At 35.1% G+C, this 12,976-nt stretch overlaps 1 protein-coding gene across 5 annotated transcripts in view; it reads right to left on the reverse strand.

The window, feature by feature from the left end:
* The window catches only part of LOC114481056 (myosin-binding protein C, fast-type-like), a 31,044-nt gene extending 24,956 nt beyond the window's left edge, over nucleotides 1-6,088 (reverse strand). For all 5 annotated transcript variants that reach the window (XM_028475396.1, XM_028475395.1, XM_028475394.1 and 2 more), the window contains exon 1: nucleotides 5,851-6,088. In XM_028475396.1, the coding sequence (XP_028331197.1) occupies nucleotides 5,851-5,872 (22 nt within the window). In that variant the 5' untranslated portion in view covers nucleotides 5,873-6,088. The remainder of the gene's footprint in view (nucleotides 1-5,850) is intronic.
* Nucleotides 6,089-12,976: the final 6,888 nt, after the last annotated feature.

Here is a 12,976-nt window from a genome sequence, read left to right on the forward strand (position 1 = left end):
TGACGACAGGCGGCCAAAGCAGCCCTGCCCCAATAAGACTTGGACTTGGCTCAAAGAAACGAGCAGCAAGTTGTTGTTTTTTTTACGGCTTCCGGGGATTTGTTACTTTGTACAAAACATCTCATCAATGCTCATTAGATTGAGATTTAGGAACTGGACGCCAACTTTTATCGACATCAGGTCAACATCACAAACTCTCCTGGATCAATGTTGTTTTATGTGAGGTTGCATCGCGCTTTGTAGCCCCTGACATAAGAGATTATAATAATTCACAGTGTCTGGAGCTACAGCTGGCTAGAGCATGCATCACATACAGTACATCCATTTTACCTCAACTAATCTTTGGGTAGGGTCTCCCAAGATACACCCCCCCCAATAAACAACAATTACCAAGTAACTAATAACTTTTGACTTCCAAGAACCACTTTTGAGACACATTGACCGTCAGAGGTGGAAAGAGTACTAATATATCCTACTCAAGTAGAAGTACTATTACTTGATTGAAATTGTACTCAAATACAACTAAGTCATACATAAAATTCAAGTAAAAAGTAGCTCAATTAAATAGGACTCAAAGTAAAAGTTACTACATTCACCCCCCACATTTATTTTTGGTAATTAATCTTACCACTCATGTATCAACTTAAAGGGCCTATACTACAAAGCCAGATAATTATAACCTGGATTTATCTCCGTTAGCGGGTTTCACCTAACCAGACATTCTCAGTCAGACAGAAGCTGTCTTTCCAATCTCAGTCTCAATTTAAGCCTGGCTACATGCGCGCCCTAGTGACAGAGGAGGAGAGTACGGCGTCAGACCAATCACAATCACAGAGAAACTGTTGAGCAATTTACATCACAAATGAGGAATAATTCTTCAAAAATATGAAGAATTAAAATCCATTATTCAGACCAAAAACAACACTGTAAGTAATTAATGCAGGAATTGATGAGTGTTAATGACTAAATTAGTGAGATTATAAACAGACGCTCTGATCAGTTTCACTTTCTCTTTTACAGATCAGCCTTAAGGTGGAATATATTTATATTTTATATTATCTTACAGGACTGAGGCTCTTCTTCATCTTCCCAGAATATGTGAAAGAATTAATGAATGATTAAATAATTTATCATTCTGAAAGTGCCCAATGCACGCAGGCTTTATCAGCTGACTTATTTTACTTATTTTACTTTATCAGTCCATCAGATATAAATCTCTATATTTCGTATAAGATGTCATTGGTAAATAAAGGATAAATATTCTCTCTCCTGTCACCATCACATCAGATCCGCACAGAAAGGTGTTCACAACGATTCTCCTTTTATTGGACAGGTCGTTTTCTGAGAGAACTGATTGGTCAGGAGGCGGGACTTTAGTACTCGCTGAGATCCTATCCAGAACAAAACCTGGTCCTGACCAGGTTAGTCCTTCAGCCTAAGTTACCATGGTGATTTAGCTTTGTAAGACATGAGCCAGCTTCGTAGTCCAGCACACGCTGATTAAATCTTGGAAGTTAGTGCGATAAGAGGAAATCTAATAATTTAATATTGATATTGTAAATACTGTAAATACTCATCCAACTAACACATCCACTTCAACAAACAGGCTTGATGATAACGTGATTATCATTGCACTTGACAATAACTATTAGTAACAGTACATAACTGATTCTCAGTCTAAACCAGTGGTTCTCAAACTTTTTTTTTGGCTCAAGTTCCCCCTTTCTCTTATTTCTGAATCCAAGTACCCCCTTTTGTCTGACTACAACACCGAGTGATAAAACACATTTTAAATGATCTCATTTTGTAAATAAGTGGAAAGAAACAGTATTTAGTGCAGTGGTTCACAACCTTTTTTGGATCGTGACCTCATTTTTATATTAAGAATTTCTCACGACTGTGAACGAATGGAAATACAGTTGTTTAAGGATTTGGGGGTTGAATTTATGAGATGAAAAAATTATACAAAAAATAAAAATACAGAAAGATACACAAAACAAAAGCAAGAATACATTAAAGAATTACAACATTGCAGGAAAATACAGTAAAAGACAAGAGAAAAACACAGAAAATACAGTAATACTCAAAAATATATAAAATTGCCAAAAATGACAAGAAAAGTACACAAAACAACAAGAAAAACACAAAACATTACTCCGCAAACCCACAGTATTAACAAACAAGCAAAACAACAACAGAAATACATAAAAAATTACCCCAAAAAATGCAAATTGACAACACAAATACACAATATGACTCCAAAAAACATACATAACAGACACACACAGAGTGACAGAAAAACACGTAAAATTACTATAAAAACTCTGTTCTTTCCTGTATTAATGCTCAGATCGCTCATTATTCTAAATGCTGACATGAATGTTGATCATGTGACCCTCTGATCCAACAAACACATTTTTTTTGGCCCCGCTGTGATGAAAGTTGCCTACCTCTGACATAGGGATACACATACACTGGTCTAAACTAACTCATGGAGAAACGTCACTAAACTGCAGTGCTTCAACTAGCGTTTTATCCTGACAGAGAGATGAAATGTAATGGCCATAAACCACAGCTACTTATCTATCCTCTGGTTGTGTCGGATTGAAATGTAGACTTCTCTGACTACGAGGAAGTGATAGATTACATAAAGATTCATCTGAGGTGGGACAGGGAAAGTGTTACAGCAGAACCTGATACGATGTGTGACACTCGACGAACATACTGTATAAGGGGAATAAACAAAGTGGGAAAGGGGAGGGTATTTTTAGATGTTAGTTGATATCGGGGGGGGGGGCTGCCATGGAAAATTATTCTTTTGATGTTGTCCTATGTTGGGTGCGGAAAAAAACCCCAAGCTTTTACAAACTGGGGTCGAATATGAACTACAGTATTTCCTTTTTTTGGTTGAAAAGTCACATAATTTATAAATCTTCCTGTTAAAAGGGAGTTGTTTCTCCCCGCTGTAGCTGATGCATGTCCATCATGTCCATTTGTTTTTTTTGTTTTATTTTTTAAAGTATTTTATGTTTCAATAGTGCTTCGAGATGACTATTGTTGTAATTTGCGCTATATGAATAAAGTTGAATTGAAATGAATTGAATATGAAGGAAAAATAAAAACTTAAAACAAATCTGTTATTCATGGTCAAAGCTTTGCAGCTTATATTTCAGGAACAGATTCTGAGAAAGTGCTGGAATAGTACGGTACACTGTAAACGCGAATAAAATACCAGAACTAAAAAAAAATTGAGTCAGTCGATTACCTCATTTTTCTTAAGTTGATTAACTTAAAAGTCTAAGTTCTCCAGAACTTAAAATGTTGACTGACTGGTTACTTGTACAGTTAAATTAAAGTGTGATATGAATTAAGTTTATTTTGAAATAATCCCTATTTGAAACAACAGAAATAACACTTAAAGGTACAGAGGAGGATTTTCTCAAAGTTTAGAAAAGAAACACCTTCTCCACTTTTTGAAAAAATGCCCATGCGCAACACTCTACCTTCTCCCAGCGCCTATTCACCGTGTGCTAGAGAGCGTGCACGCTCATACAAGCTTTCTTTCTAAAAGAAGATTTGCACTTTTCCCACTATGTCAGACTCGCCACCAGTAAGTGAAAAGTGCACATGCGCAGCAAGCGAAAACTAGCTAGGGACGAGCACGCACGACGGCCTTTACGTAAACACACATCACCAGAATGATTGACAATTAGGACGACCAAAAGTCTTGATGATCCACCCGGAATTTGAATCCAAAATAACATTATCCACAATACTTTTAATTCTGTTAAGTTGTACTTAAGTTGTGTTTTTACGTTATGCTTACTTATCAACAAATATATTTCCATTTACTCTAAAAATATTAGATTCTATGTAACTCAAAAAGGAAGAACATGTTACACCAACTTGACATAATTAAGTTTGTAGAACATTTTCTATAACTTTGAATATAAATGAATTACTTTGAACGGGTTTACAGTGTAGCTCTATTACCCGTGTAAAGGGTTTTGGCTGTATATGGTAAGTAAAAGCAGTGGTAGATTAAATGTCTGGGGTATAAATAAAAAGGATAGGATTGTGAACATCAGAAGGTGCTTGGAGTAAAATTCCAACACTGTCAAGAAGAGTTACAAAGTGCTAACATCTCCTGCAAAGCCTGGTGTCATAACTTGGTCAGTGGGGTGAGTGGATGAAGGGGCTTTAAAGGCTCAACTCTGAAAAATACAACTGCCTGCACAGCCATGTCTGCTGTAAGTGTGCATAATGTGATTAGTTTCAATATCTTTAGGGGATCATGGTGATTTAGTCTGGGATAAAGAAGAAGAAGATGGAGGCCAGGTGAAATGGCTCTTCCTTTTCTCACAGGAAGAAAACCCAACTCAAGACATTCCAATCAAAGAAAATCACCGATTATCTTCAAAACCCCCAACTTTTAACAGTGAAAATGTCATGTGTGGTGAGCCAGTAACATAAGCCGTTACTCTTTACAGCACACATAGCTGCAGCACGTACATGGCGACTACAGCTGCTTTTCAACAGCTGACCTCAGAGTCTTTCCAAATTAGCAAACGAGACGCCACCGTCTGCATTGATGTCATGAATTTATGATGTCATGATGTTGTAATGTAAGACGGCCAAGATATTATCAGGTGACATTCACGACAGGCACAAAAACATGTTTAAAATCTTTAAATCTGCAGTTTTAGCCTTTTATCAATGACGTGTTCAATTGAATTAAATGTACATAAAATTACATGCAACATTTTAAGATTGTGTTTAGGGTTGGAGTCAATCATTTTTTTAATTATAATTACGTCTTCAATTGATTATGGTGACCGGCATTTTTTCCAAATACAATTAAAATTAAAATTATTATTTTTCCCCTGAAATTCAATTACAATTATGTTCTCAATTACTAACGTTCATATTTATTTAGGCACAATTACTGAGCCTGAAATAAAAAAAACCATATGAAACATTTTTATGGGGTTTTCTCAGAAAAGAAATTCCAAATGTTTTCCATTTTTTTTGCCCCGCCTCCTTTCATAATCTGGATTTTCAGCCCAGTTTAAATGTGCTCAAAGCTAAATAAGAACTTCATTTTTAAGTTCTTATGATAGCCTTATCTTATCTCCATTTTTTTTTTTTTCGATTTTCATACCTTTTTCCATGACAATTACAAATACAAAGTAATTTATTTGAACTCAATTACAAATTGACTATGATTACAACAGCAACAGATTTTTTCAAATACAATTACAATTATAATTACATCCCCAACCCTGGTTTTGTTAATAGATTAAACGTCTTTAAAGTAGTTGACGTACTTCTAGCATCCAAATAAGAACAACCAACTGTAAAACATGCAATCCTATTAGTTACAGCAGTCAGACAGGAAATATGATATGTTCAGTTTGGCTCCCAATGGTACACTAAAATAAGTCAAACCAACTCTGCCTGGGGGAGGGGTTTTAAATAAGCTTAAACTGATAAATGCATTAACATAAGGTCTGATAAAAAAAATTAGCAAAGGTTAAATTATTTTAGATTTATTACATTTGTAATTATCATCTGTTATGGATGTTGCAGAAATACGGCAAATTAGTCTAAAAAAACATTTAGGTATTTGACTTTGTTCCATATTTGCTTAAAACCTTTTGATTTTCTGTAATATATCATAATCTTTGAGCACTCAATGTTAAAAAAATATCAAAAAAAAAAAAAATAATACAAACCTTAACGTTCTATTTTTCTGATTCTATTGATAAATCTGCATGTGCCTCTGATTCACAGTGTCTCGACTAATTATAATGGATTATACTGTAGTATAATAGTATAGTATGTGCATACCTGCAGGAACGGGCTCAGGCATGGTTATTCCTGTGTCTTCTCTTTGCTGCTGGAAGACTGAGGACTACTGAGGCTTATTCCTTTTTATTTCTCTCCCTCTCCGTCTTGTTATTCAAAGCTCTCCTGGCATTCCCGTCACCCAAAACCCTCCTGTGAGCAAAAGAGTTCTGGAGAGACTGATGACACCCTTGAGGGCTTCAACAGGAGAAGAAGCACTCAGAGTGAGAGTGGGTTCATGTGGGAGAGGGGGAGAAGATATATAGGCTGTAGGGGTTACACCAGGTCTGAGGGGTTTGCATTAAGATGATATTAATGAGCTGAGTAAGATTATCCTCATCATCATCATCATCAACAAAATCAACAGACCCCACTTTTAAACACTGCGTCTAAGCCAGAGTTGGGCAACTTCTATCCGAGCAGGGTCCACAAAAATATGATTGTCTGACCGAGGGCCACATTATCAACATTTATGTGAGCATTTAGAATAATGATCAATCTGAGCGTTAACACAGGAAAGAACAAAAGCTTTTGTGTTTGTATTCATTTTGTCGATTTTCTTGTCATAATGGCACGTTTTTGTTCCCATTTTTGTGTGTTTTGAGTCATTATGTGTGTTTTTTTATATATTTTTTTGTTATTGTTGTATTTTTGTGTATTTTTATGTGCATTTTGTTTGCATTTTGTGTAATTTAATTTGCATTTTGTGTGTCTTTGACTTCCCTTTGTATATGTTGTTGTTTTCTGTGTTTAAGTGGTTGTTAAGTGTGTCTTTGCTATCATTTTGTGTACTTTTGATGACATTTTGCGGTCATTTTCTGTGTTTCTGGAGTTTGTGTGTTATGTTGGGCTTCATATAACATCCAACTTCCTGAATTACAATTTTGTTTTGGGGGCCGCACAAAATTAGACTGAGGGCCGCATGCGGACCCCGGGCCGCCAGTTGCCTATACCTGGTCTAAGCTTTTAATTATTACCACATACACTCCTATTAAAGGATCAACAAGTGTTTGCAAATAATTTGTGCAAACTGGTAGTAAATGTTAACACAAATAATTTAAAAAGAGATCATTTTTGCAGATTTGCTAAAAATGCTCATGTTAGTATCATATCATTGAACCCACACAAACCCTGAGCTACTCTGGAACTTTAAGGCCTTTAAATCATTCCAAAGGTAAATATAAAAACCTACGGTGAGGCAGCTTTTCAGTCAGGAAACCTCAGGGTTATAGAGAATATTGAGACTTTTAAATCAAAATTAAAAACCCACAACAGATTTTAATCTATTTTACTCCAGTTTTTTCTCAAACCACAGAAATCTCAAATTCATCATTGATCAAAATGTATTATTATTATTATTATTATTATTATTATTATTATTATTATTATTATTATTATTATTATTATTAATTATTTATTTTGCTTAATTTTAAGTGAATAGATTATTTTAAATTTCTTAATTTTAAAACAAATAAATTACGCAAAAATAAAGTTTATTTTTGAAGTACTGGATTTAATTTAAGTTAGTAAAAAAAAAAAGCTTAAAAATCATTTGACAATGTAAAATAAAACCTTAATAGATTATTTGAAATTATTTAATTTTAAAACAAATAAATTATGCAAATATGAAGTTTATTTATGAAATACTGGGTTTAATTTAAGCTTGTAAAAAAAAAAAAAAAAAGTAAAATAAAACCATAATGTTAGTGACATTTGGTGCATAATTAAGGCTCATTGGAATCGTCTTCTGAAAGCAAGAAGATGTTGTGTTCAAGCCCCTGGTGCAGATCAATTACACGTTCTTCAGTCATTTATGGAGTTATCGCTCCCTTCACCCCAGGTCACAGTTATAACCTAACTTCAACCCAGCTTTATCTGGTGCTCCACCTGTTGTTCCATTGCGTCTGCCAATATGGGATCCACTGGTGTACATTTGTTTAGTGCTGTAATGAAAACCGGATAAATAGTCGTGTAAATGACACAACACAGTTCTTCCAAATGGCCGGTCTTGTCTTTTAGGTTCCAGTTTTTGATTAGGAAGCTTTTTTTAGTTTGCTAAGCACTATTTAGGTCTTTTATTTATGATTATGAGCCAAAATTGAGAGAGGAATTAACAGCACTCAGTTCTTATATCACATTTTAGTCTGTGGGGTTTTGTCAGGTTAAAAGTTCGATTTTTTAGAAACAGAATTTATCAAAAACAAACCAAAACCAAATTGGGATAGCATTTCTATTAGATTGTGCATGCACAAGTGTAGCTTAATTACATGCTGAGCTTGTTTGAGGTCAAATACCTGAAGAGGTTTGAGGTTTGATCAATTATACCTGAGCAAATTTCCTTTTTTTCACATTCTGTCCAAGTGTTTTATACATTTATGGATATGAATGTACAAGTACATGAACCCAACGGCTCTGCCATGTGTTGCCCCCCCTGGCTGAGACAAATAGGAGTCACAGCAGCAGTAATGCACTGCATGTAAAGCTGGCACCGATATTCAAATAAAGGTGTCAGTAATCTGAAAGCTCATATGTACGGTGGCCGTAAAAGCTCACAACGCAACGCAACACAACACAAAAGAAGTGCGGTAAAAATAAACGAAGAAGAGTGACGGAGAGGATCGGACCCGTGAAAGGATCAGGCTCTGACAGCAACGTTAACGTCACTCTTCTACGTGGATTTATTTAATGTTTAAATGTTAACGTCACTCTTCTACGTGGATTTATTTAATGTTTAAATGTTAACGTCACTCTTCTTCAAGGATCTTTTTATGTACCTCCGTTAACGCCACTCTTCGTGGATTTTTTTACGTACCTTCATTATCGCCACTCTTCGTCATGGATTTTATTATGTACAAACGTTATCGTCACTCTTCTTCGTGGATTTTTTTACGTAACAATATTAATGTCACTCTTCTTTGGGGATTTTTTTATGTACCTCTGTTAACGACATTCTTCTTCGTGGATTATTTTACGTACCAACGTTAACGCCGCTTTTCTTCGTGGATTTTGTTCATCTACCAACGTTAACGTCATTCTTCTTTGTGGATTTTGTTTTTACGTACCAACGTTAACGTCACTCTTCTTCGTGGATTTTTTTATGTACCTCCGTTAACGTAACTTTTCTTGTTGGAATTTTTTTACGTGCCAACGTTAATGTTACTCTTCTTTGTGGATTTTTACCGCACTGCTTTTGTGTTGTGTTGTGCGGTTTGTATTTGTGTTGCGTTGTGGTCTTTGTAATTCTGTGTTGTGTTGTGAGCTTTTACGGCCACCGTACATATGGACGCCAAAAACATGATTTTATTATTTGAATTATCTAAAAAGATGGAGATACTTTGTAATGCACACATGTTTATAATTCTATTTAAAGCTAAATTTAAGTAAAAGTCAAGTCTTTTTTTGAGAATGCCGAGGTCTGGCTCAGTGTTCCTGTTATGGAAATCCAATGATGGTCATGTGACTGAAATATGCTTTGCTGTTAAAAAGGGTTAGGGTTAGGGAAAAACTGCTCAGGTGTTCACATTAACGCCTGTTCATCAATGATATAGAACCAAGTATCTGGACCACAGAGTTATTGATTGAACCTGTGCAAGGACTGAACTATTTGACATTTTCATTAGCACTCCATTAGTTCCAGGTTGCTTTACAATGGCAGACACATTGACATGTTTGGTGACTCAGCTTACATGCAAGGCATTAGTTCACCTTTGGTAAAAGTATCAACGTCCAACCAAACATTACTGAGAGGGGCTAACCCTAACCCTCCTGCACTATTTAAGCTGAGTTTTTGGACACAGAATCCTGTTGGTTCATTATCAATGTTACTCTCCTTGTGTGCTACCACTTTTTGGGTTCCTGTTCCCTGGTTTCCTTGCGAATGTTGCATGATGGCAGCTTTTTCTAACGTTAAACTGTGGAAAAATAAACTATAAATTCTTACATAATCTTTACATTTTCCTGGAATTATTACAGAACATATTCCTTGCAAGAAATTGGTCACAAGTCTAGGAAATCTAATGTGAAGATCCTGTTGGGACTGATATCTATTATTTATCTATTATTTTTCCTTACATGTTTTGTATTTTATGTATACATATAAGTGCAAACTTGCTCTGTATTTGGCCCCTGAACTAAAAAACAGTGTTATGAACATAAATAGTGTTGGTCAAGACAACAATCCTTAGGTATTATATTAACATTTGACATACAAAGATTAAAAAAGTATTTCTATTGATCTTTTTTAACTTATACAAAGATCAAAAGTAGGTATAAGAGCAGTGATAAAATCTTGATGTAGTTGTGTTTGTGACATAGTCGTAGAAGACGTGAACCGTAAAGAACACACATCTCAACCGAAGTGAGTCATTTATAATCACTAGAAAATGTTATGGCAAAGCAAAGCGTGCCACTGAGAGAGTGCATGAGCTGTCAAGGATGGAGAATAACAACTATTGAAGTAGATGGTTACGGGTTTGAATCCAGGTTTCTATCTTTCTGAATCTCATGTGTAAACATGTATGTTTTTTCTGGTTGGTCTAGAGCAGTGGTTCTCAAACTCCCTGAATCCAAGTACCCCCCTTTGTCCGACTAGAACATTTTGTAGAACAAGCTACTATAGAGTGTTAGGATGGAATGAACGAGTGATGACGCACATTTTGAAGAATCTCATTTTGTAAATAAGTGACTGAAACTGTATTTAGTGCCTCATGAATAGATTTATTTATATAGTTTTCATTTAACGTCATCTCCTGCCTGGTGTGGGACCAAGATTGACCTTTGTATTTTGAGTTCATGTGCTAAACAAGATCATTATTTTGTGTGTTTTTTGTCATTTTGTTGTTGTCGGTTCTTTTTATTATTCAGTATATATTTGATCTTATTTTGTGTGTTTTTGTTGTTGTTTTTGTATATTGTTGGCATTATTTAAATAATTCTGTGTGTTTTTTTTTTTTAATGTTTTTTATGATTCTCTGTTATTTTTGTGGGGGTTTTTTTTGTCGTGATCTTGTGTATTTTTCTCTCATTTAAGTGTGTCTTTGTTCAGTGAATTTATTATGTTGTGTGTCCGTTTTTATTATTCAGGATTTTTTTTTTCTTATTTTGTGTGTTTTGTCAGTTGCTGGTAATATTTAGTGCGATTATCATTTTCAACTAAAATAAACACGATAAAACCCCATATTTTTAATGCTTTCATTTCTTAATTTCTCTGTCTCTAGTACCCCCTGCAGTGCCATTGCATACCCCGAGGGGAACACGCACCCCCATTTGAGAAACACTGGTAAATCTTTCCCCAGTCCTGAGGTAAACACTGACAATGTGTGTGTGTGTGTGCCAGGTATTCAGTACCTCTGTGTGTCTAGGTCAGGGTTTTTTCAGCTTCATTTCTCACCGGCTGCAGTCCTGTAAGTCAGAGATGTCTCTGTGCTTCAACACTCCTGATTGTGGCTCCTTATCAGGCCTTTTGCAGAGCTTTGTGACAACACATTCATCAGATTCAGCTGCTGGAGGCGAGAAACATCTGAAACATGAAAAAATGCCCGCATGGACATCCGGACTCTGAGTATTACCCACAGTCAGATCTAACAACAACTGGGATGAGCTCTGGCACGCCAATCATGATGAGCTGGTATAGAAAAAAAAATAGATTATAAGAGGAATTTATTTCATTTCTTTATCAAGCACAATATTTAACACAAAGCAAACAGCATTGGAATGTTATTACTCCATCAGTGACTTTGAATTCAAGGGCCACACAAGAGCTTGTGTATGAAATATGCTACAAATACATTTATTTAAACCTACTTCCAATCAAAAAGTCAAAATTGTATTAAATAAATACATGTTTTACTCTAAACCAAGTTATCCACATAAATAGGTAGAAGGTTGTCATTATTTTTATTTTATTTTGTATAATTTCAATTGTTTTTTTGTGTTTATTTGTGCAATGATTAAGGCCACATTATCAGCATTAATATACAGGAAAGGTACTTTAATGTGTTTCTGTCATTCTGCATATATTTATTGTGTTGTGGTTTACGAGTCTTTTTGTGTACTTTTGTTGTTAATTTTAAAATATATTTCAGTTCTTCATTTTTCAATCATCGTGTTTGTTTCTGGAGTAGTTTTTTTTTCTGTATTCATGGTCATTCCATGTACTTTTCTGTAATTTGGTATGTTTTGGATTAATTTTGAGTATTTTTACTGTTTTTGTGTAATTTTGCATGTTTTTTGTTTTGTTTTTGGGGCTGCACAAAAAATTTGTCCGAGGGCCGCATGTGGACCCTGGGCCACGAGTTTCCTATGTCTGCTCCAGTGGACTTTGAAAGGAACCCACTGTAATGTATGCTCACTGAAGGAGAAAAACCTTAGCAAATGGGAATGACTTGCATATTAAGCAGATCTTAATGCACATTTGCATAGAATATAATTTAAAAAAAAGGCATTGTACCACCATGATTTGTTATTGTAGTAAATCATTTGAACAGCTGTAATTTGGTATTATTATTATTATTGCTGTGCATACTGAGTATTCTTACATTAGTCCTCTCATATCCATATGTTTTCTTCTTGTCTAATAAAAGCAAACAACTTGAGTTGACTTTTTATCTCCATCCTTTCCTCTCAGTGAGATGTATGTTTCCTGCTCCTGCAGTCTCTACATTCTTATTAACGACAGCTTCAGTTCATAGTTGGTCATAAATTTAATGAAATTAGATTACAAATGGGATTAGATTACAAATGGGATTTCTCTCTTTTTTTTTTTTTTTTTTTTTGCTACATCTTCAAGAAAAAGTGCTTCTCGGATGTTTTGAGACCTTGTGATATTGCACAATAAATTTGAGAAGTTTAGAGTCTGCTCCCAAAGCGGCTCAATGATCTGATAAGAGAATTGGATCTTAGGATGGCTATAAATATCTGGGGACTTTAACACGTAGCCCACTTCAGAGACAGATGTAATTTGTAATTTGCTTTTCATTTTCCGCACAGAAGCTGAAATCCTGTAACATCTGCTAACATGATGACTGGGCTTTTATTGGCTTTGCAGTGTGTATATATATTGCAGGTGGTGAGGGGAGTTTGGTGAGCGCACAACTCATATATTTACTGCATTGAGTTCCACATAAATAAT

Source organism: Gouania willdenowi, chromosome 19 (genome assembly GCF_900634775.1).
Source record: "Gouania willdenowi chromosome 19, fGouWil2.1, whole genome shotgun sequence".
Lineage (NCBI taxonomy): Eukaryota > Metazoa > Chordata > Actinopteri > Blenniiformes > Gobiesocidae > Gouania > Gouania willdenowi.